Source organism: Filicampus tigris, chromosome 4, assembly GCF_054856515.1.
Source record: "Filicampus tigris isolate MCC_2025a chromosome 4, RoL_Ftig_1.0, whole genome shotgun sequence".
NCBI classification, from domain to species: domain Eukaryota; kingdom Metazoa; phylum Chordata; class Actinopteri; order Syngnathiformes; family Syngnathidae; genus Filicampus; species Filicampus tigris.
This window is the reverse complement of record NC_141220.1, coordinates 20186351-20211497: the sequence shown is the minus strand read 5'-3', so window position 1 is coordinate 20211497 and position 25147 is coordinate 20186351. Positions and strand designations below refer to the sequence as shown.

Genomic DNA, 25147 nt, shown 5'->3' with positions numbered 1-25147 from the left:
TGGGTTGACAAGCAACTTTTGGGAGGCCCTGAATCTTCAATGTGGTTGCTTGTATATACATGATTTGATGAGATGCACTGACACACTCACTTGCAAATTGTTTTAACTCATATGACTATTCCGTTTTGCGAACATTTGAATGTTTCTGTTTTATTAAATAAGAGTGAGTTACATCCTTGATGGCTTTACTTGTCCTTTGCACTATTTACAAGGGGCCATATGGTATTTAAGAAATGTCTTCCTTTGGGCTAATACAGACATTTGTCCACCGTTGAGTCACTCAAGTCGCCTGCTGGGCTGACCCAGAAAACGCGAGATGCTTTGGGGCTCTTGTAAATCAATAAGAACATTTAAACCTCGGAGCAGCTATCCTATTTTTTGGTCTGTAAAACCAAAAGAACAGGTTTGTCCTCAGATGTCAACAATGCTGGCGAGAGAAGATTGGGGAGGCAGCTGTGGGGCTCATATGGAAGCACAATAGTGTTATAATGTTGCCTTTCTGCCTCACGGGATGGGATACATCTCCTGTTATTTGCTCATATGAACAATGAGCACACTCTTATGATTTCCGTTGTGTCTTTTGGGTCAATAAAAGCAAAGATCGTCTCGGATATTTGATAGTTTTTAACGATTATTATTTATTATTATATCCTCTGGATGTTTATGTTGATTTGAAGTTGTGATTGTCTCTTTGCACATAAACGTCTTACTCAGAAAAACACATTTGTAACTTTATTGAAAACTTCAATTTTAAAGATCTTCAAGTATGTTTTCACAACATATGATACTGGTGTGAAATTACCCCAAATGTAAGTCAACAGCAGAAAGACAGAAAATACTTATTTTAGTACAGCAATTCACTTGCTTTCTATCAAATAAGGCAATTGAATATGTAGTGGACCACCGTTATTCGCGGGGGATAGGGACCAGGCAGGCCCACAAAAATGCACGTATAATTGACGCGCATTGAAATACATTGAGGGGATTAAACCCCCCAAATTTTTCAGAAAACGCTGATAGACAGTCAGTAAGCATTTTCCACAAAAACAGGTAAAATTGGCATTTGTGGGGGAGCCAAAAAACAAACAAACCATACATCAAAAAAAAAAAATTGTCCACCACAACTATGAGATTGTCCAGTGTCATTTGAAAAATGTTTCACTTAATTCTAGTTTAGACCTCTTTTCTAAAATAAAATAAGACCTCTGTGAAAAAAAATGCTAGTATGTACAGCAGGGGTCACCAGGTAGCCCCCAAGAACCACATAACGTAGTGATGAGAAAATGAAGCTTCATGAAGCACTTGTGATATTTTGTTACTTCTCTGGATGGTGCTCTTGGTTTAAAGATAAACGCTAGTGCAGTGGCAATGTCTTCAATTTCCATTGCATCTTCAAACCACGGGTACCATATTGAGGAGTCAAAAATATCACAAGTGCTTTATGAAGCTTCATTTGTCCATCAGTACTTGACATAAGTAGCCGGCAGGCCTGCTCTAAAAATATAGATGGGACATCATGATTTTCTAGGAATGTTATATAAATGCACATTTGATATATGACATTTGATGAACGCATTTAATATTGGGTTTGTCGAATATGAATTTAACAGGAAAATCCACCCATTTTTAGCCATCTCAGGGGCCAGCCATTTTGTCACTTCTGTCGACCAAAAATGACATCACAGATGCTCAGGGCTCAGATACTGACCAATCATGGCTCAGCTTCAGAGAACAGGTGAGCTGTTATGTCATTTTCAGTCGACAGAAGTGACAAAATGGTCCACAAAAGCAATATTTATCAGAATGCCTTGTTTCAACTAGTGGGCATAGAATATGTTCTTGAAAAAAAAAGTTTGTGTTGACTTCCTCTTTAAATGATCAGTGTTTTCATATAGATGAAACTCTAATCAATAATAATAAAATGATGATAACAAGGTAATTTGAGCAAATTTCTTCTTTCAGACTGGTAGCCCTTCGCATTAATCGGTACCCAAGAAGTAGCTGTCACTTTCAAAAGGGTTGGTGACCCCTGATGTATTGTCTAATGTGTAATGACACTTTTCCATGATTTGTAGGATTATTTTTCAGCTGGGCTTGGTTGCAATGACCTCTAAAATTTGGCTCTGGATTTCTTCTTCCTGGGTGTTGATGTGGACATCTCCCACACAACCGTTTTCATACCTGAGACACACAAAGGCAGTGTTTTGTTGAGCCTGGACAGTCAATCTGGCCACAAGACTTGTGTCAGGTTGTTCTTACACAAAGAGGAAACGTGTGCACACGTGGTCGGATATTGGACACACCCAGATGTTTCCATGCTTTTTAAGGTCCTTTGACGTTATGACTGTGAAAAGAATCAAAACGTTCGATGAACAAGCGTTAAGAACATTTTAAAATGATCACGTTTTGCTCATACGTACCCTCACAAAGTGCAACACAGTTTAAGTTACTGCTTTGAAGAAACCTGGAATGGAGATCCTACAACAATGAGAACATGTAATGTGAAATTACAGGCTGGACATCTATGAAGATTAAAAAAAAATAATAATAAATTAAAAAAAATTGTTTTTATTTACTTGTTGGATTATGTTTATGCGATTATATTTCTTCAGGAGTTCTTCTTTGGTGGGTATCTGGTGTTGTCCCTTGCCCATGTCTGAACAGAAAAGAGTACACTTTGCAGGAATCTAAATAAGGACTTTCATTTTTAAAAAAAATAAAAGTATGTGAATTCATACCAGAATATCCAAACGATATGCTTGAGATTGGGCTTAAATAGATCCCTTTGCCATATGCAGCTCCATGCATCTTTTAAAAAGAAACATTTGTAACTACCAACACCTCTGAAAGGTTGTATTTCTGTATTTCAACTAGTTGGCCTGCATAGAACATATTCTGGAAAAAAATATGTTTAGGTTGACTTCCGCATTAATGATTTTTGCCCCCTGAGTCAATGAGATAAAGTTTAACAACTGTCAGCCCTTACCTGGAATTTTGTATTGGATGCATTCACAAGCCCGTTTCTTAAAATGGAATGCCAGTTTTCAATGTGTGAACCACTGGGAAAAGAAAACAATTAATAGTTTTGATTAGATGAATGAAGAACTATTTTCCATGGTCTTCAATTGTTCAACAATTTTCTCACTGGAAAGCAAAGGTGCTTCCGTAGAGTTTGCGTGCAGTTTGAAAACGAGCCTCTTTGGTCGGAGGGCTGCTGATGAGCAGGAACTGGTGAGGCGTGTGCATAAATGACAGTTGCTATTGTGCAGCGAACAAAGAAAAGGGATACATAATGTAAACACAACACAGTTCAACATCATCTTGCTACATTCTCTAATGTGATGTGGCTGCTATTCTACAAAATATGTACTGCTACTGTGAATCAAAGACTGCACTGTCCTACCCTGTTGGCTGGAAGCTTGACAATGTGAGATCTGTTGCTCGATAAAATCCTGATGTCAAACACAAACAGGTGAGACTCACTCTGATTGGCCGTGTTTTATCCTCTAACCGGTCACAACATTAGGTACACTCGCACAATATAATTCGATTTACATTTACAAAGACGATCATGCTTTGCTTTTGATGGAAACTATGGCAAGATTGTGGTCTTGTACTCCATAATATTTTACTTTCAAATATCTAGTATAACATCATTACATAGAATTTACATTTTAAACCGTTTATGTACCATTATTAATTTACTGTGCCTATTTGTGGTGTGGGTGAGCAGTATAATAAAGTAATGTAGACAAAAGTTAATAAGATTTTTGCAACTATTGTAAATGACTCAGTATGCAGCTGTATTATCAATCGTTTTTGCAGAGAATAAAGGACATATGCCAGTGAGTATTTATTTATTTTTTTCAACATGAAGCCAACTTAAATTAATTTGCCTAGTACATGTGGTTTCCAGGGGCGGAGCCAGAACTTGACTAATGGGTGGGCCTGGAAAAATCAGGGTGGGCCTGAATATTTCCCTCACTGAGCACAATCTTCCTGTCCCGACACATCATATATTCCAATAAAATGACAAACTGACAAATGACAATGACAAATATGAAGTTCAGATCTTCCTTAGACAACCACAATTATGCCATTCTTAATATTCAATAAAATAAAAAACGCAACAAAACGCAAATTAAAAAACTATTTAATAATCATTTAAATTTTTTTTTTTTTTTTTTTTTTCATGAATCTCACTGGGTGGGCAGTCTGTCAATCTGGGTTGGCCCGTGCGCCCCCAGGCCCACCCATGGCTCCGCCCCTGGGCTCCTCATATTGATATTTCAGATGATGTCAATTGTGATGCAGTTGTACACCACTAGAGTACGACATACACACATTGTGAAATTGTCTAGTGTATTAGATGTGCTCATGTAGCCAGTGACATATCCAGTGAGTAGAGAGCTGTAATATAATGTTTAATATGCTTTGCATCTTACCATTGCAGTAAAGGAGTGGCAAGGGGGTCTGTTTTGTCCATCTGCTTTTTTATTTCAGAATATGAACCCTGCATGGCAATGATAAGAAAGTCAAGGCAAAGCAAATCACGTGTGGAATTAATGGCAGGAGTTAAGGATTCACCTGTGTCGTCCTCCTAATCAGCAGGACACTGTCCAGGGCTTTTTCTAGCCTTTCATAACTCTTTCTCTGTAGTGAGACAAACCATTAGATGGAATTCCACTGAATCTTTACACCAAGATGTCAAGATTAGCTGAGTTCCGATAATACCTTGGGACTAAAGACCAGCATTTGGGGGTTTTTGGGATCAACGACAGACGGGTATGGTTCGAATATGATGCTTTTGCGTGACGACTGCAGAGCTGACCTGCACATTGCCACAAGCAAGTCGACCACCTGTGGAACAAAAATAGTTCAAATGGGAACACCACAACTTTATATGAAAGCAAATAACCAGTGTGTTATTGACCTCTGCACCGCTGGCAACCTCCTCCGTGGCTCCTGACATCGCCCCCATGGTGTGAAAGGAAAAGACGCACAGTTCCCTGGTGCAAACGGCAGGCTAGTAATTGACAAAATAGAACTCGTATTATTTCGTTTCAGAGCAGTTTTACAATCTCGCAAATGTTTACCTTCAACAGGGGGCCATTCTGGAAAACATGCCGCTCGTCACAAATCACGCAGTATTCATTCAATGTGGGGATTCTCTGCTCTGCGTACCTCATAACCTGTGCGCACATCAAAGCAAAATCTGATTTGATTTCTTTTGTATGTGCTACCATGTGAATCTAATCTGCCCAGGTCCTTCAAGAAGAAGTCAACCCAAACATATTTTTAAGAATATGTTCTATGCAAGCCCACTAGTTGAAACAAGGCATTCAGATAAATATTGCGTTTGTGGAATAAGAGTTAATCCACTCTCGGGGGCGGCCATTTTGTCACTTCTGTTGACTTAAAATGACATCACAACTGCTCAGCGCTCAGGTAACGACCAATCACGACTGACCTGTTTTCTGAAGGTGAGCCGTGATTGGTCATTACCTGAGCAGTTGTGTTGTCATTTTCAGTTGACAAAAGTGACAAAATGGCCGCCCCCTGAGATGGCTTAAAGTGGTGCATTTTGCTGCTTAATTCATATTCCACAAACACAATATTAATCAGAATGCTGTGTTTCAACTAGTGGGCCAGCATAGAACATATTCTTGAAAAAAATATGTTTGGGTTGATTGCCTCTTTTGGAATTAATGCTGGGCAGATGTAACTTCAACTGTTTTAGCAATGGGACTGCCGCTTTAAGAAATCACATTTCACATCCAGTATGCGCCAAATAAGGAGGGTCAAGGATAATCATTATTTCAGTCAAAATGTGGAAATTGTTATTGTCAGAGTAGCATGTCACAATGAAACTAACTTGATTCCAACATGACCTTCTCATGCAATATAACAGAAGCAAGTGTAGAAATGCCTTCTCCACATGTTGGAATTTGCTTTACCTGCACTAAGAAGCCATGATGCAATGTCGGGGTACTCTTACAGTGCCCTATGGCCTGAGAGAAGAACAGCAGCTCTATCAGCTGCTTGGTGCTGAGCTGAGCTGAAGACTTCACTCCTGACACGGCAACCCTCTGTGGAAGAAGATACACAAACAAACTCCAGATTAAAGTCACAGCAGCATGGGCGTGGCTTGTACCAACGTTGTTGGTTCAAGCTCTGATTCCTCCTCCAGTATTGTCAAAATATTGTTGAGTAGGATGGTGAAGCTCTTGATGATTTTTTTATCAGTATGTGAGAGAGCTGTTGGTGATGTCTAAAAATCAATTGTCCAAATGCTTTTGATTCCCTGAAAGTGGCGGCATTTTGAATGTCACATTTTCATGTCTGCATTTCAGCAGTGGCGAACAATACATTTCAGACCTGGGCTTTCAGATGTGAGGGCGTGTGTTTTATTTTGAATCCATGGTGTAATAAGGCAAACAACACACAAATTATGTCGTCTGTTAAGCTTGACCTATTTTTTTTTTTTTTTTTTACCATCGACAGCTCTCACTTGAATATCTTCAAGAAGCAGAGCTGACCTTTCCGCTGGGTGTGTAAGCGAAGAGTTCTCCTGATGGATTCTTGATGTTGTAAGATGTTGTGTGATTGGCAAAATGGTTCAGTTTCATGGCGGGCAAAACAATCCTTCCCCTCAGGCCGCGGTCTTGGAGTGCGTTAGATCTAAGGGCGAGAGGTGATCAGACAAGCCTGTGACAGGCAGCAACATCAGATACTGTAAACTACATACTTCGAAAGTGGCAACCAGATTCTGAGTCTTGCACGGAATTTCTTCATGGTTCCACCAGGCCTGAACCAGCTGTGCCTTCTCTTCGGCCTCACTATCATGTTCTCATTAGTCAGGTGGTTCCACTCCTGGGAGATGAAGACTGCTAAAACACTGTGCAGCCATATTTAAAGGTTAGTCTTTCAGACAAAATACAAACATAAACATAAAATGCTACCTTTGCAGTTGTTTTCCAAGATTGAAATGGTGTCTATTCGATGGCTGAAAGACTTCGACTGATGGTTCTACGGTGAGAAATCAGGTATCATCATCATGCTGATGTCAGATAGATTGCATTAGAAGCAGTTCAGAGTCTCACCGGGTCCATCGAGATACTGAGACAAAGAGAAGTGCAGGCGGACAATGATGGGCTCGGATGTGTTAACTCTCCAGGCCTTAGCCACTTCCTCCTGCGGACACCAAACAATGTATGTGGTTCACAGCACAGCTGGATGAAGTCTCTATTTTGTTCCGAATTGAACATTTTGTTTCGAACTTACATTCAAAATGTTGCCGTTAATGTTCAGATCAACATCCACTTTATCGATTGATTGGTATTCCCTGTAAAGTGCAGAATGTCGCAGGACTTCAAAACGCAGAAAAGAGCTCTTCCCACGTGACTGATTATTGTTTCGATGTTTACCCGATAGTGACTGAATTATGTGAATACAGTTTCCTGACTATCTCAATGTCACCATCTAGTCGGGGATGGCAGCTTGGCTCAATGACACAGCTCTCCTGTTGGGACAAGTACAAAAGCGCTCACATCATCTATCCATCAAGATGAGGACAGCCGTTACCGACTACTACATGAGTCGGTTCAGGATAGTCAGAGTGATATTTACATATGTTGTCTCCTCTTCCTCTGAGGCGAAGTCTTCCTCACTTTGACTCCACTGCTGCCACTCAGCTTCCTGAACAATAGGGAAAAAATTCATCCATCCGCTCACTTTCTAGACTGCTTATCCTGACTAGGCAGGGCAGATAATAAACATACAACCACACATATTAACACCTACACTCTAAAAACAGTTGGGTTAAAAATAACACAATTTGGGGTCAAAAATGGAACAATACACAAATTGGGTCAGTTTGACCCAGTTTCTTGCATTGTTTTGTACAAAACAGACAATTTTTGTGGTTGTTTTTCATAAAACTACCCATCTTTTGGTTGTTTTTGCAGAAAACAACCAAGAAAGTTGGGTCAAATTGATCCAAGTAGTGGATCAGTCCATTTTTGACCCAAAATTGTGTTATTTTTAACCCAACTGTTTTTAGAGTGTAAGGACAATTTAAAGTGTCCAATGAACTTAACATGAATTTTTGGACTAGAATGTTGAGAGCTACTCCTTGGGTACGGATTAATGCGAAGGGCTAAAAGTTTGATACACACTCCTAAAAATAACACATTTGGTCACATTATTTTTGTGTGCTAGCTTGTATCCACGAGTACTCTGGTTTGGTCATGCATGATGACTATACTGACCTTTGAACTATACATTTTTTTTTCCCTTTTCAAATACTGTCATTTCCAAATATAAATATATATTTAAAAAAAAATCAAAAATTATATATATATATATATATATATATATATATATATATATATATATATATATATATATATATATATATATATATATATATATATATATATATATATATATATATACACACACACACTGGAAGTATAATGCGTCAACAACAATAATTAACATCCTGCAGAATCAATACCTCTCCGACAGTTGAAATCAATAGAGAGCCTCATTATTGCTTTGGAAAGACAGAATCTTGGCTAGAGCTCTTGTATTTGGTCCAAGTAGATTGTGTAGTGCAGCGTGGTGGTAGTTAAATGTGTTCATTACACACTGCATCTTTTGCATATAAGTTATCTGGACTCACCATGTGCAGAAATTTTGCACTTCTTCATCAACAGTGAACAATCTTTACTGTTCTGCGGCTAAGGAAAGGAAAGAAACACTGTAATTGATATTTGACACACATTTGTCTATTTGTAATTTGGTATGTAAACAATTATGTTTTACAATGGCCTATTAATGATGTCATTTACCTCCTTTCACAGAGAAATCGGGAGTATCCACGTTTTTTACTTGATGAAACTGTGATTATATCCAGAGATCCAGAGCGTTGAGATGAAAAAAAAAAAAAATCACACACGCAGGCTCCCTGTTTGATGGCTCGGTTGGTAGTGCAACTCGAGCTGTCCTCTTGATGATCTGAGCAGCAGGATGTCACACATGTTCTGTCGTGGACTTCAGAAGCACGATAAGCTGCAGGTCGTCAATGGCCTCATGTGATCTCCAGAAGGAGTGCCTGCCACCTGGAACATGCTGTTTTCTGTCCTATCAAACACTACAACACTAATCTCATTCTCCACACAAAGATGAGTGCCACGAAATGGCTTTTAGGACAAATTGGCAGATTTTCAGCATTTTTAACCCCCGTCTGAATGTGTGCATCTCCAGTCTGACCTTAATCAGCAGTTAACCCTTGTGAGCAGCCGCCTGCTGCTCTACAGTCTGTTCAGATTACACACTTGTAAGGCCTTCATACATATGTGCACTCTCATTAAGTGCTTTTCTCAGTGTACTGTAATCCACTTAAAAGAGTGGTTGTGGTGTGTTTGTTTCATGCTAATTAACTCCTCTGAAAAGTTTATTGATAGAATTCAAATAGACGCCAAATAATATTATGAAATATAGTGGGAAGTTAAAATGCATTTTACATACTTGCGTCATTTCAGAGAATTGTTTTGAACATTTCAAATGTGGACATTGAATGAAAGAATTATCGTCCGTTCAAATGTTGGGCGTAACTGAGAAATGTCCTGTTCTTGTTGTTGTTTAAATAAAACACTTTAAAAAAAAAAAATGACGATAGAGGCCCATTTTCAGCAACCATTACTCTTGTGGTCTAAAATCAACTTACTAGACTTGATTAGAAAATCCCTTAGCGAAACATATATTGAAGATTTCAAGTTTTTCTGAATTGCAGTACACTGATGTAGACAAACAATGATACTCGCTCATGTTTTGGTGCTGGGGGAAGTTTAGTCCACTTCCACCGATCACCCACAAGAGGACACTGTTGTTGCAAGAAGAAATTGGACGTGGGTTCACTTATTGTTCAGTAACCAGGTGAACATGATTCTTTTAGTAGTTTGGTAAAAAGAAAAAAAAAAGATTTGAAATCGTCGCTACAAAGAAATCTTCAAGGGTCGTCATACCGCACCATAATGAGAGTTGTGTCTAATATTTCAGTTACCTCACTTAGATAATTTGTTAGGGGCATTCCTCAGTATGATTAAGTACACCACTGCAAACTACAACCACAATAATAAACATATTGTCAAATTAACATTATTATCTTTGTAAAAGCAGGATATTTCATACAGCTATTTTATTTTATCTCATTATATGAGCATAAGTGATCATAATGTTGCGGCTGTATTGTTCTGCTAAATTGAATTGAAATCTTGTAAAAAAAATAAAATAAATAAAAATACCACTGAAGTCTTCTTTAAAACTGTACATACTGTACGCACATTTTCAAGCTTTGAAATTATTTCTTGGACTATTTTTTTCACATAACAACCTGGCATTTGCACTGGGGTGTGTATACTTTTCATATCCAGTGTACATACTGTATTCTCCGTATAAGATCTTGTGTGGGATGTAAAAAAACAAAAGCATGCAAGCAGATTACTTTTTAAGGACTCACTCAACTTTAAACTTTACACTTAAAAGGGAAACTGTTACTATTTCTACTCTGCCATTTGCTCCTTGGCTGCAAGCAGACTTCCCGTACATGTACAACTTGTACATCGTGTCACTTGGCTGGCTTGTTCATCATTTGATCTTACTTGGAAACTCAGCGTTTGCAGTAGATGGAGGTCCTTGTGATACCGTGGGTGGTCAAGTAATGGTGCGCCAGCTCAAACACAATTCAAACTGCTGAGCATCTGAAAAAAATGGATGTGGACAAAATTATGTTATTTTTTTTGGTTATTTATTTATTGTAATGTATGTCTTGAGGTATAAAAAAGGACTAATCACCATTTTTGCATATGAGATAAGGCAAAAATAGTGAAGATGCAGATTTTAAATTTTAGAACATTTAAAAAAAGAAAACACAAGAAAACACAAAGTATAAATGAATCATAATTGCCAGTGTTAATTTGAATGAAAAAACAAAATCTGGAAAACAAATGGGAAACTAAATAAATGAGATGAATACATCAGAAATAAATCATGATTACAAAATAACTTGAATAAATGTTTTGTGAAATTGTATACAGTATTTTAAAATGTATATATTGGAAAGAAAGAAAACTATTTATTTATCAAAGAGTGTACATAAATTATATTAATAATCGTACCATTTCGGAATTTTGAAGCAAATTTTATTGGATAAATGGTCAATCGTTTGTTTGTTTGTCCTGTAGTCTACAGTACTATGAGCGGCGGAGTGATTTCTGACCAACCAAGCTGAAAAACGCTTCGGGCGCACTACATTCTCTTGGTGGCAGGAAAGTAGTTCCGGTAGGACCAGAAGCATAAAAACCAGCCGCTGCTCGCAGTTGAGTGGCGCTTTGGTTCCCTGCAAAGTTCATCCCGAAGGTGAGTGCACATACAAAATGTGTGTGTATGAGAAACAGTTCAACGTTTTGGTAATACTAAAAAAAAATCTTCATCATCTTTAATTCTCCTAAATCCTCTTGTTGTAATTTAGCTACAGAGTGAACTATATTTTTCCTCCTTTATTTTACATTTTGGTACTTATGGGTAAATGAAAATGTGATGTCATTTCGAATTTCATAAACATTTTTGTTTATTACACAGACATTAGGCACCAATACGTTTTTAAATGATATTCCTTTTGACTTTGTAAAAAATTCAGCAAATTTTCAATTAGCTCCTGTTTCAATTTTGCTTTAATTGTATATTTAGGTACAGTAACTTTAATTTTACGTTACGTTACTCTGAGGTACATTCCACTGCATACATCTCAGTAAATTAGAACATCGTAGCAAAGTTTAAATTTTTAAGTAAGTCAGTTAAAAAAAAGGTGAAATTATATTGATTGATCAAACATAGTCACACAGGTACTTATGAAGAGATGTACTCAAATATTACAAATTATTTAGATTGTTTTATTTAATGGTCCAATTTCTTGAGATGGTGAATTTGTTTTTGCTAGCTGTAAATTTAAATAATCAAACTTGTTTAAAAAAGACATTTCACTCAGTTTAATGAATCATAATATAATCATAATGGACTACAGAAAAAGCTTTTCACAATATTCTAATTTATTGAGACTATTATAAGTACACAGTTACAAGTGCATACTAAACACCACTTCAGCCATTAATATTTACTTCTGAATTTATGATATATGATCAACAAACCTAATTTAAGACTTTTTGCGCAGTGACTTTTCTGTGATTACATAAATTCAAATGTGTGCTATGAAAAGGAAAACATAGTCATAGCATGCGTCCACTCTCCAGAAATACTCCCGGGTGGTTATTTTTGGTCAGTGCTGGGGGCGAGAATGGTGTCCCAGCACGCTTGGTGTTTCCAAGCGCTGACTCACCGACCCTTGGTCATCATGCGTCTAGTCTACGGCAACAATCATGAAGTCTCGCTTCTCAACAGTCACAGGCATTGCGAGCGACCGCGCTTCAATCTTGTGTCAAAAGTGAGCTGCTCCTCCTCTCCTTCATCTTCACATGAACTCCCAGTGGAATGTGGAGAGCGCAGCCAGGCGGGCACTTTGCTGTCCTTGTTGCTTTATGCACAGGAGCTGTTTGATCAGCTCGCACGGAAACCTCGGTCTCACTGGGCATCAGTCCACCTCAGCCATCAATTGCCTTTTTTTTTTTTTTTACTATTACTTACTATTTTCACATTACTATGAGTTAATGAATTTGCTCTCTAGCTATTTTCAACACTCTAGATAGGTTCATAATTTGTAAAAATAACATACCACATGGGGAGTCAGTACAAAACTGACCATATTTGTACACACAGTACGAGATTTCCGCGCAACAGCGACGATATCAGAGCAAGTGGTTTTTCAGAGCGTTACCTTGGTAACCAAGTCTGTTGCTTGACATCGTCAAAGAGGTATTAATTTAACAATATATTTCATCATTGTGGTTGCAGTAAACTGCATCATGCTGTGAACATGAGCAAAATTAGCATTGATCATCTGATATTCGATCATGACATTAGCATGCGTCTCATAATTCTACTTGTGTCACTGTTATCAATGACAAATCAATGATTTCCTCTGACCGCTTTCCGCAGGCATAATCCCGAAGGCACGTGTCCAATCATGTCGAAGTCTAAGGAGTCCTCCGTCATCCACACCCAGCAGCTGCACGCTGCCATGGCCGACACCTTCATGGAGCACATGTGCCTGCTGGACATCGACTCGGAGCCCGCCGTGTCCCGCAACACCGGCATCATCTGCACAATCGGTCAGAAATAAACACACACAAACACAAAAGTCCATGAAAGTCTGTTCGACTGACCCACTTGATGTTTTGTCTGTCTCTAATCGCTTGTAAAATGTTCTCCTGCAGGGCCTGCCTCTCGGTCTGTGGCCATGGCCAAGGAGATGATCATGGCGGGGATGAACATTGCAAGAATGAACTTCTCGCATGGCACACATGAAGTGAGTGCATTGGGGTTTGTATAGGGCGTCCACGGTGATGGTCACGTAACCCGAATTAATTTGTACATCAGGGGAAAGGCAGGAATAAGTGTTAATCCACTTGTTTTTATTCATCTCTGGGGGCGGCCATTTTGTCTTCTGTCAACTGAAAATGACATCACAAATGCTCACAAGGTCCAATCACCTGGATCACCAAGGACCTGTTTTCTGAATCTGTCATTGTGAGCAGTTGTGATGTCATTTTCAGTCGACAGAAGACAAAATGTCCGCCCCCAGAGATGGCTAAAAACAAGTGGATTAACACTTATTCCACAAACGCAATATTTACCAGAATGCCCTGTTTCAACTAGAGGGCTTGCATAAAACATATTCTTGAAAAGAAACGTTTGCGTTGACTTTCCCTCTAAAACCACATCAAAATGTTCAACATATTAATCATCGTCCCCCTCCCCCCTCTCTTCTGATGCAATGGACTATTCTATCTTCTTACTGCACATGTGCAGACTTGAGTCACTTGTTGCTAGGCAGAATTTGTGGCCTGTGGAAAAAAATGTCACGAAGAAAATGTATCCCCAAAACGTCCGTACAGTGCATTTATTTAGCAATGGCAGCATGCTGTATAAAATACTGTACATACTTTATTATGGTGTGGCAGCAGTAGAGTGATTGAAAGGGACTTTACCCTTTACAGTCGGCAGTAGTCATGATCGTCTTGTGGTCTGTCGCTGCCTGTAACGGGATCTCGTTGCTTGTACTCCATCTGTGTGGCAGCTAGTGATTTGGCATGTTGCAAAGAGACAAGTGTGTTGGCAAACACATACCCTGTTGACCTGTCACCTTTTCTAAAGGTCATACTTCTTTGCCTTCACTGTCACCTGAGTGGACTAGGCGCGGTAAGAACCTTCACATGGCAGTCTTTAAAGGTTAAATGAAAAGTGACTTTCGGGGTGATTGACTACCTGTGTAGGGGTGTAATGTGGGGGGAAAAAAAAAAGAAGTTTGTGCATGTTGTCAATTATTGTTGATTGTTGTCAAGATACATGAAGGCAAAGTGGATATACAAATTGTCTCGGGAAGGACAAAATGAAATTGACCTCTGCCTGGTCACTTATCAGTGCAGCTATTAATAGTTTGAGACTCAGAGAGTTTATGTGGAGGCATGTGGGGTGTGCGGCCTCACTGAAAGCAACCTTGAGAGTACTCTCTTAATTTCCCGGCTTCTTCTTACTTGTACTTTCAAACTATTGTACCTTTGAGAACACATTGTGTAAGTTCACTTCTCATATGATAAGTCATTAACTTTTGATTAAGAGAATAGCTTATTCACATGAGCTCTTGCAACTTTCCCAACAGTTGTGCAAACTGTGTTGATGCCCGCAGAGCATCCAACTGTACACACACATACACAAACCTTTGAGGAAATATTCTTCTAACACCTCAAGCAGCTGTTTTGGGACAGTGAACCTGAACTGCGTCACAAGCTAAAATTGGTGTTGCAGTTGTCGTTCTGGATTTACACCTCTTCGCGGCTTGTAATAAGAAAGCGACACACTGTCCATGTTTATCTAGATTCTGTTTGTCAAAGTACAGAAGTCTTAGACACCGATTTATTGTCATACTTGTGTAAATACAGTTTACCCACTGGTTGACAATTTAATCTTCCATCGGACAGTTGGGCCTGAGCAGGGTCATAATATTTATACATTTTTTAAAAATGCTCAAATTTAGCCTGGTATGGGTGTAGCTCGCTTTAGTTGTACTGCAGTGAGCAAACGCGACAGAGATAAATGTTCAACGTTCATACACTGCAGTAATGTAAGTCCTATTTACCGTTCTAAGGCCGTCGTCATCATATTCTATTTGCCATCACTGGGACCCTTCTGTGGTGGCATTTGGAATTGGTATGACAGGGTTGGGAAAGTTAAATGTTGGATAAGTGCCACCATTTTTCATCTGTGCTACTGGAGGGGGGGGGTGGGCACATAGGATCACGCACATCATAATCCCATTTACGACAAATATGCTATTTTATATATGGAAAAAATACATCTTAATAAATTTGTTTTGTTTTTTTTATAAAACATTTTTCAATGCATGTATAGAAGATCGACTATCCTAACTCAACAACAAAGGGTTTGAAGCCAATGACAAAAATACCCACATACTGTGTAAAAAAAAAAAAAAAAAAAAAAATCCAATGCAAATGGCTCTCTTGCATAAAAGTTATCATTCAAGGACGGCACAAAACTGCTGAACAAAAAAACAACGTTAAATCCAAGAACTCATTTTGTAAATTTTTTTAGACAAAAATGAACTTACTCAAAATTTTGATATTATTAAACTCATTCACTGCCAGACCTTTTCAGACCCACTTTTACCCTAACGTTTGAAAAATTTTGAAAAAATATAAATAAGTTCCTGCGATTGAATGGCTGGCTTGTGAAAAGACAATTAAGTTCGTCAATGGCAGTGAATGAGTTAAGGTACTGTTTGTCCTGCATGATTCCAAATAACCCCCCCGCCCCGAAAAACAAAAATTGAGCACTTAAAAAAACAACAGCAGCTGAAACAAAGTGCTATACATAAATAAAAAACAAACATAAAGCATAAGAAAGTATGAAGTAAATAATAGTAACTACCAAAGTATCGTACAACACAGAAATCCAGCTGAAATGTGATGAAGGCATTGCTTACTTTTTCAAAGTGCTGCTGTGTATTAAAAAAAAAAGGCTTCACCTTTGCCAGCTGCCTTAGGTGAAAAAAGATGGATTTAACTAATCCAATCTAAAATCACTGTATCATACAAAGCCCTCCAATAAAGACAATCTTTGAGCTAATCCTTTAAATACAGTTTCAAGAGAGCTTTTGTGATGTGGAAATTCATTTTGTGACAACCTTGGGGATTCTACTGCATTTCTTAACATGAGAAGTTATTCCGTTTTCCTTGTTTTTAACTTATGTACCAGTACCATGCTGAGACCATCAAGAATGTCCGTGAAGCAACTGAGAGCTTTGGGGTAGGCTCGCTCAGCTACAGGCCAGTGGCCATCGCGTTGGACACCAAGGGACCAGAAATCAGAACAGGGCTCATCAAGGGTGTAAGTTCTTCTTGCTAATGAATGGCCACAGCCTCAGTGACACTGGCACGGATTTGTAGAAAGAGAACGAAGGTCATGAACGTGCTCTTGTTCTTGTTGCTCAGAGTGGCACCGCTGAGGTTGAGCTGAAGAAAGGTGAAACCATCAAGCTGACTCTTGATGACAGTTACAAGGAGAAATGTGATGAGAAGATACTGTGGCTTGACTACAAAAACATCACCAAGGTGGTTCAGAGCGGAAGCCACATCTACGTCGATGACGGGCTGATTTCCCTCAAGGTCAAAGAGATCGGTAAGAGCCATGGTTTGAATAGTTTTAAATTTGTTCTTTATTGTTAGTTTTTATTTCATTTTTTAAAAACCAAGCAGTTAGTTTTTATTCGTTTTTGTTTTTTTGAAAATGCTTATTTTAGTTTAGTTTGGATTAGTTAATACCAAAATGAATTGATGAAATTGATTGGCAAAGACGACAAAGAAGGACATTTTCGCTATAATTATAGTTTGTTAATTATATAAACAGTAAAATGCAGTCTCAGTCAGGTACCGTTTTTTTTTTTTTAAAAACTCTTTTTTTTATTTTATTTTGATAACAAATTTCTCCTGTGGTTTATTTCATTAAATTTCTTTCACTGTTGTAACCTTGACCTTAACCTTTGAGGGACTGAGTTTCTTATCAAGCTAACAGCAGAGGTGACAAGCAACCAAGCATTAATATAATTTGTTACTGTACTGAAGTAGATTTTTTATGTATCTGTACTTAAAGTGGAAGTCAACCCAAACATATTTTTTTCAAGATTATATGTTCTATGCAAGTCCACTGGTTGAAAAAGGCATTCTTAATAATATTGCGTTTATGGAACAAGAATTAATCCATTTGTTTTAAGCCATCTCCGGGGGCGGCCATTTTGTCACTTCTGTCTACTGAAAATGACATCACAGATGTTTAGGGCTCAGGTAATGACCAATCACAGCTCGCTGGTTTTTTGATGAGCCATGATTGGTCGTTATCTGAGCCTTGAGCAGTTGTGATGTCATTTTCAGTCAAAAGAAGTGACTAAATGTCCGCCGTCTGAGATGGTTAAAAACGGGTGGATTTTGCCGAACACAAATTCCACAAACGTAATATTAAGCAGATTGCCTTGTTTCAATTAGTAGGCCTGCATAGAACATATTCTTCAAAAAAATATGTTTGGGTTGACTTCCCCTTTAAGTAAATACTTAATACAAATACCTGTACTTAGTTTTGACTCCTTACTTTGTTAAAATACATTTTCAGCTTTCACAGGTAACAACGTGACCTAACAAAGGATGTAGATAGCGCAAGTTAAGCCCTTGTTTACTGAGTGAATTCTGTGCCTCGAAGGTCACGACTACCTAATGTGCGAGATTGAAAATGGCGGCATGTTGGGCAGCAAGAAAGGCGTCAACCTGCCCGGCGCTGCCGTCGACCTCCCCGCTCTGTCCGAGAAAGACCTTGAGGACCTTAGGTTCGGTGTGGAGCAGGGCGTCGACATGGTTTTTGCCTCCTTCATCCGCAAGGCTGCCGACGTTCACGCTGTCAGGAAAGCTCTGGGCGAGAAAGGCAAGGACATCAAGATCATCAGCAAGCTAGAGAACCACGAGGGAGTGCGCAGGTAAGTTGATACTTACATTTTAGTGATGAAAGATGGAGCCATTGGTAGTGGTGGTGGTTTACGTAGTTGACTGCACCCGCTTCTTCACGATGGCCCTCAGTGACTCGCTATCAGTTTAGGGCAGGGCTCTGCCACCTGCAGCTCCAGAGCTGCAAGTGTCTCTTTCAACCTTTAGCCGTGGCTCTCTGTGACTTTTGAAAATAAATGAGTATTTAATTTAAATTTAAATTACTTTGTTCGGGTTTTTAAATGTCATTCTAAATTTGAGGGTTGTGGCGCTATTGTGACAACCAACTTTTTTTTTTTTTTAATCGCTCAAAGTATGCATCGCAAAAGCCAATGTGCGACACCTGGCGCTCCAATTTATTAAGCTATTTGACTGCCAGAAAGCAAACCCTGGATAAGGAAAGGAAAATAAAATTTTGTGCTGAAAAAAGAAGGCTTATTATAGCTACATGAACTATATTAAAAAAAAAACATTGCTCAGATCTCACAAATTAGTTTACTATGGTGTGTGATAAAGAAGGTGACGTCTGCAGTCCTGATGTGCTGACGCTGTACACTGAGTTTCAGGTGCAAAAATCACATTAACCAGGTAAAATGAGTATTCTAATTGGCTATTATTTTTCATTAAGTGAAATAGTCCTTTTTAATTCAGATTGACAGCGGACTGACTGACTCACAACACAGACAAAGTCTGCAATTTTGGTTTACTGCAGGTGGATAATTAAAATTTGGCTTTAATTTGATGAATATGAGGACTCACATATATATGCAGTTTTATCCTCACATTAGAAAGAGTCAAAAGAGTTTCATGGCTCCCACTGGGTTTTTTTTTCTGTGGTGGACAGTTGAAATTGCTCTGAGTATTTAAGGTTGCTGACCCCGTGGTCTAAGATGTTGTCTGCCTTTCATCCTAACTCAACGAGTTTTCAATGCTCTTTATCGCAGATTTGACGAGATCCTGGAGGCTAGCGATGGCATCATGGTCGCTCGCGGCGATCTGGGTATTGAAATCCCAACGGAGAAGGTGTTTATCGCCCAGAAGATGATGACCGGCAGGTGCAACAGGTTGGGAAAACCCATCGTCTGCGCCACGCAGGTCAGTCGCATCACCGGGCTCTCTCTTTTCCTGGGGTCGTGATACGGCATGTTGTTGATGGCCTTCAGATGCTGGAGAGCATGACCAAGAAGCCTCGTCCTACCCGAGCCGAGGCCAGCGACGTCGCCAACGCCGTGCTGGACGGCAATGATTGCATCATGCTGAGCGGGGAGACGGCCAAAGGGGACTACCCTCTGGAGGCAGTACGCACACAGCATCAGGTGAGGGCTCATCAGGGGCTGTCAGGGTAGAGGCTATGATTCCCAGAAAATGTGCCTTTGGTCTGATATTAGATTCCGACGTCATCCCCGTATTAAAATTACAGCTCTGTGATGTCCTTTTTTGGGGGAAATAATTAGGTAAATAAAAACAGCATTTTTTCCCCTCTGAATACAATCTATTTTTTTTTAAACAAAATCTAGAATATTTGTTGTTTTAAGAAACGTGTGTCATATTAAGTTAAAATAAGTAAATAAATGTTAAATATTATATTATTTTTGTTTTAATTTTTCTTATTAAGTCGGTCCATTCACTGGGGAGATATTTTTAGAACAGACCCGTGGTAAAGTACTTTTAGTTTGTAACTATAGTAAACAGGACAACAACAATTTACACAAAAAGGGCCTCTTTTCTCTATTTTGTACAAGTGTTTATGGATTTGAAATTTCATGGGGGTAACAGAAAATGTCCTGAAATTCTGGAATGACCCAAGTAACTGCAACCACTGTTTTTTTTTTTTTAAATACATGTTCAGATCGCCCGCGAAGCTGAGGCCGCCATGTTCCACAGGCAGATGTTTGAGGAGCTGCGTCGTACCTCCCACCTGACCCGCGACCCCACGGAAACCGTCGCCATCGGTACAGTGGAGGCGTCCTTCAAGTGCTGCGCCAGCGCCATTATCGTGCTCACCAAAACTGGCAGGTCAGAATCCCGGCAGACCGTGCCTCCGCGGCTAAGCCCCGCTGGCTCGTGTGGAGTGAGCCACTTCTGACCTTTTGGGAGCTGAACCCTGACATTTTACGTGATAATTTTAACTCCCTGTTCATTCCTCTCACGAGGGAGTTCATCCTCAAAAAAGCATGTGATACAGGCAGCTGAGTTTTCATGAGTAGTAAAGTGCTCATGATTGATAGAACATCTCACATCAGCATTTCTTAACGCCATTTAGTGTAGCTGGAGATCTACTGAAGAGTTGGGAAGATAACATCTAAAATGTTTAAAATATATGCTATTTCAATATATTATAATATATATTCACCATACACTCTATGTACTGTATGTAGCTTCCTAACTGATAACGTCTTAGCTTGATAAGCGTAGTTCCGTTGTCATACACAGCATTGTGTAGAGAACCAAAGACTCCTGATGATCCTCTCGGTCCTGTTCCATAGTTTACCTTAAAATTAAAGCAAAACATACAAACATTATTTCAGGATAAGAAAAATAATGAGATGAATTACAGAAGACAAAATGAAGGAAAAAGAAAGACTGTAAAAAGAACTGTTAAATTTCGCATTTGTTGAAGGAAGCCTTGAAGCCAGACCTGGGCAAAGTACGGCCCGGGGGCCACATCCGGCCCGCCCAAAGTCTCTGACCGGCCCTCACAGTGACCATGCAGTCAAAGTAAAATATAAAATGTGGTGCTTTTATTTGGAAAGTTCTGATTTTATGTGCGCACGTGTGGATGCTAGTAGAAGCAACGTAGCGAGCGAGAGCCGCGACGTGTTGCCATTTTAGCAACGTTTTTGCTATATTTAGTGACTTTTCCGGCAACAGCTTCAAACAAAGCCGTGAGCAAAAATGACAACAGTCGTCTTTAATGCAAGCAACATCCTCATTTCCTGCACGGTGGAGGGAAGAGGACCAAGAAGATCTGGCCTAATAATATTGTACACAAATCTACAGGTTCATATACTGTGTGTATTGAGTGCATTAAACGTCATCACTGTATCATTATGCATCACTGTCAATAATATACTTAACCGCTTAACTATGTATTTGGGAGTCCTGACTAGGAATGGCTAATACGAGTTGGCAGTTGGTGCAGAAGTTTAATTTTTACAGTGAATTCGAATAATTATAATAATATAATTTCCAAAGGGTGGTGTGGTTGTCGACTGGTTAGCACGTCCGCCTCACAGTTCAGAGGTCGTGGGTTCGATCCCGGCTCCGGCCTCCCTGTGTGGAGTTTGCATGTTCTCCCCGTGCCTGCGTGGGTTTTCTCCGGGCACTCCGGTTTCCTCCCACATTCCAAAAACATGCATGGTAAGTTGATTGGATACTCTAAATTGGCCCTAGGTGTGATTGTGAGTGCGGATGTTTGTCTCTGTGTGCCCTGCGATTGGCTGGCAACCAGTCCAGGGTGTCCCCCGCCTACTGCCCAAAGACAGCTGGGATAGGCTCCAGCACGCCCCGCGACCCTTGTGAGGAGAAGCGGTACAGATAATGGATGGATGGATGGATAATTTCCAAAGGGTGGTGTGGTTGTCGACTGGTTAGCACGTCCGCCTCACAGTGCAGAGATCGTGGGTTTAAATCCAGCCTCGCCTTCTTTTATGGAGTTTCCATGTTCTCCACGCGCCTTCGTGGGTTTTCTCGGAGTACTCCGGCTTCCTCCACATTCCAAAATCATGCACGGTAGGTTAATTAATTGGACACTCTATCGCGAGGATATGCGGTTTGGATAATGAATGGATGGATAATTTCCAAATTCGTAACAATGCAGACCATATTTGCGCACGTAGCAATTCATTGAAACAAGACAATATGCTTTTTCCAAATACATTAAAAATAATATTGACAAAGTTGAGCTTCCCATGTTGGCTTGGCCCTCGGCAAGCGTTCCAGTTTTTCATGAGGCCCCTTTGCAAAATGAATTGCCCATTCCTGCTTTAAGCCATATTTACCTTATCGTCCACCAAATTTTCCCCACGTCACCAACGTTTCCAGTTCCATTTCTATGGCCCTCATCAACGTGCTCCACTACACGTGCAAGATCGTGTTTTGATGAGGCCCTCTCATCTCCGCAGAGCTTTATCGCATTTTTTACTTCATTGTTTCGCCTTGCAACTTTTCAATTTGATTCAGCCTCACTGCTGTCAGCAAGTTGTTCCCAGATGTCAGCGTGCCCCGAAAAGCCCCAAATGCCTCCTGTCCACTTCCTGGCCAGTGATGAAATGCTGACCGACAAATAGCACCTCGCTTTTAGGGTTGTGTAGCGGCGCCAGAGAAAATACTTTGATTACTCGTCAACATGAAAATACAGTCAAGCCTAATAAAGGATGTTGAATTTACAGTAGCTATTGTACATTCAGTATTTGGAAACAAATATCCATGTATAAATGAGAAATATTGTCAGTTAAAAGAACACAAAATCGTCACACACCAATGTAGAACAATGAGCAGTCTTCAAAATTTTTCAAACCAAATACCAGCTCAAAAGTACCACCATGTAGCCAAATTTAAAATACGTTCAGCATAGTAGGCCCAAGTGTTCAAAAACAAGTTAGAACATAAAAATTGCGCTAAAATACAGGAAAATAAAAAAATGTATTTTAATTACAATACAGTTCAAATGTATTTCATATTAAAGTTTAATGCAAATTGTACCCAAAAGAAATGTTTGAAAACGATCTGTTTAAAAGATTAAATGCAAATTTATTGTACTTCTAAGTTAAATACAACTGAACTGGATTCAAAATATTGAATGTACTTGATTCAAGTAAAAAAAATAAAGTTTTACCTTCTGTACCATGATGCACAATTTGAACATTTAATTCCTTTTGAAAAATGTAAACATTAGAGAATATGAACAGGGATAATGAATACATAATTGTTGTACTGTTATTATTGCTTCTGCTGATGCAGTTGTAATTTGAGTTTGGGGTCTCTTATTAAAGGATTTCAAATTACTCAGCTCTTCTAATGAAATAACATCTACTTCTGACAGCCACAATATTCTTTCAGTCACTCAATTTAACACAACACTGGTGAATCACCATGTCTATGAATAACAAATGACACAAAGGAATTATACTTCCATATAGAAGACTTCCAATCAACTGTTCATTTTTGTTACTACATTTCAAAGTGTTCAAATGTTTTGGGAAACTTACTTGGTTTGTGCTCCTGCAGGTCTGCTCACATGCTGTCCAGGTACAGGCCCCGTGCACCCATCATCGCCGTGACCCGCTGCGGCCAGGCGGCCCGCCAGGCTCACCTCTACCGCGGTATCTACCCCGTGCTCTACACCAAACCCGCCAACGACGTCTGGGCCGAGGACGTCGACCTGCGCGTCAACTTTGCCCTGGAAGTTGGTGAGTGACAAGGAAGCGTGCTTGTAGTGAAACATTTGAATCAAATAGGACAGTGGAACCTATGGTAGGGCGATATAAATCACTAACGATATTGTGAACGTTGCAATTTGACATTACAGTATTAAATACTGTCTCAAAAAGAAAACTGAATTGGATGTATAGACAGCAGTGGAGGAGTAAGTGCATAAAAGTCTTCATTCCTTCTTTTTTTCGCCTCCGTTATGATTGGATATCATTTGAGAAGGGCTTAACAAAAAGAGGAGAGGAGAAGTTTCAGTAAAACAAGCCAAAATACTGATGTTGGGGTGAGGCAGAGCGAGACAGTAGTTGCATTGTGGGTGCGGTTTTCCCATATCAAGTACAAATTAATTTCAAAGTCAACCCAAACATATTTTTTTCAAGAATATGTTCTATGCAGGCCCACTAGTTGAAACAAGGCATTCTGATTAATATTGCGTTTGTGGAATATGAGAACCCGTTTTTAGCCATCTCAGGGGGCGGCCATTTTGTCACTTCTGTCGACTGACGATGACATCACAGTTGCTCGGGGCTCAGATAACGACCAATCATGGCTCGGCTTCAGAAAACAGGTGAGCTGTAATTGGTCATTACAACAGTCGACAAAAGTGACAAAATGGTCGCCCCCCCCCGAGATGGCTAAAAGCGGGTGCATTTTGCTGCTTAATTCATATTCCACAAATACATTATTAATCAGAATGCCTTGTTTCAACTTGTGGGCCTGGATAGAACATATTCTGGAAAAAACATGTTTGAGTTGATGTCCTCTTAAGTCGAGATATAAACATTTCTACAAAGGTAGCCGTTCGAAATTCCATATCTAGGCCATTTCAGAGTACTGGAGCCAAAAAAAAGAGGGCTTTAGACCATGCTGACTTCTTTTTAGCTTTCGGAGTCACCAAAAGACCGGCATGGGAGCGTGAGCCCCGTAAGTGCTTTTGTTGGTGAAATCTGGATGTTGTTGTTACCTGTGCAGGCAAACACCAGAAGTTCTTCAAGAGCGGTGACGTAGCCCTCGTTGTGACCGGATGGCGTCCAGGTTCCGGTTACACCAACACCATGAGGGTGGTCCTTGTGCCTTGAGCTCCACCTAAGGACGATATTAACCTGCCCCCTCTTGCTGTGTAACTCCTTACATTTAAACTTCCGCTACCTGAATGCAGGCCACTCACCCGATTTTGTCGGTCATGTACAAAATGAAGTCTCTAAATTGTGTCTTCTGTCATGTGTGATTTCATCAACAACTTGATCGCCCTTAACACAGCATACTGACTGACATAATGACTTAATTGATGGTCCTCTTAATGTCCAACTGTTGCAATAAATCTCAGAGGAGTGCGGTAAATTGTCCTTTCTATTCATGAAAAACTAATACACAGAGTAGTGACCAAGTGTTATCATGACATTCATTAAAAATAACTCTTGATTTGTGATTCTTCTCCTATGATCATTGCAGTGCAATATAATTCAGTTTTCTTTGTTCCATTTGTATGT

At 39.5% G+C, this 25147-nt stretch overlaps 2 protein-coding genes across 5 annotated transcripts; one reads left to right on the top strand and one right to left on the bottom strand.

The window, feature by feature from the left end:
- Positions 1-776: 776 nt before the first annotated feature.
- On the bottom strand, positions 777-13609 carry LOC147148871 (protein mono-ADP-ribosyltransferase PARP6-like). Of its 4 annotated transcripts, none has more exons than XM_086028763.1 (25): positions 13105-13609; positions 12401-12986; positions 8856-10766; positions 8687-8744; positions 7630-7698; positions 7428-7522; positions 7285-7345; positions 7104-7194; positions 6963-7029; positions 6749-6898; positions 6540-6681; positions 5958-6089; positions 5097-5192; positions 4934-5026; positions 4735-4860; positions 4588-4653; positions 4446-4513; positions 3404-3452; positions 3146-3258; positions 2987-3059; positions 2739-2808; positions 2577-2656; positions 2421-2478; positions 2260-2344; positions 777-2181 (listed from the first exon to the last, which is right to left on the bottom strand). In XM_086028763.1, the coding sequence occupies exons 4-25, from the start codon at positions 8687-8689 to the stop codon at positions 2085-2087; spliced, it is 1884 nt and encodes a 627-aa protein (XP_085884889.1). In that variant the 5' UTR covers positions 8690-8744; positions 8856-10766; positions 12401-12986; positions 13105-13609; the 3' UTR covers positions 777-2084. The 4 variants fall into 4 exon arrangements, with proteins under 4 accessions (XP_085884889.1, XP_085884890.1, XP_085884891.1 ...); XM_086028764.1 differs by lacking the exon at positions 12401-12986 and having other exon boundaries at positions 8856-9125; positions 10668-10766; XM_086028765.1 differs by lacking the exon at positions 12401-12986 and having other exon boundaries at positions 8856-9021; positions 10668-10766.
- LOC147148870 (pyruvate kinase PKM-like) lies at positions 11359-25086 on the top strand. Its single transcript, XM_086028768.1, has 11 exons — positions 11359-11424; positions 13117-13289; positions 13395-13486; positions 16453-16584; positions 16689-16875; positions 17947-18217; positions 19169-19319; positions 19388-19540; positions 20074-20240; positions 23454-23635; positions 24630-25086. The coding sequence occupies exons 2-11, from the start codon at positions 13145-13147 to the stop codon at positions 24734-24736; spliced, it is 1587 nt and encodes a 528-aa protein (XP_085884894.1). The 5' UTR covers positions 11359-11424; positions 13117-13144; the 3' UTR covers positions 24737-25086.
- The last annotated feature ends 61 nt before the right edge of the window (positions 25087-25147 follow it).

Bases quoted from the DNA above. Each gene is read 5' to 3' on its own strand.
- LOC147148871 (XM_086028763.1), bottom strand. The intron at 7,523-7,629 runs GTAAATATCACT...TTGTCCCAACAG, and splicing joins AGGAAGAGGAGACAACATAT to GAGAGCTGTGTCATTGAGCC. The intron at 7,346-7,427 runs GTAAACATCGAA...TGCACTTTACAG, and splicing joins CATAATTCAGTCACTATCGG to GGAATACCAATCAATCGATA.
- LOC147148870 (XM_086028768.1), top strand. From the start codon at position 13,145: ATGTCGAAGTCTAAGGAGTCCTCCGTCATCCACACCCAGCAGCTGCAC. The intron at 13,487-16,452 runs GTGAGTGCATTG...CTTATGTACCAG, and splicing joins TCTCGCATGGCACACATGAA to TACCATGCTGAGACCATCAA. The intron at 16,585-16,688 runs GTAAGTTCTTCT...CTTGTTGCTCAG, and splicing joins GAACAGGGCTCATCAAGGGT to AGTGGCACCGCTGAGGTTGA.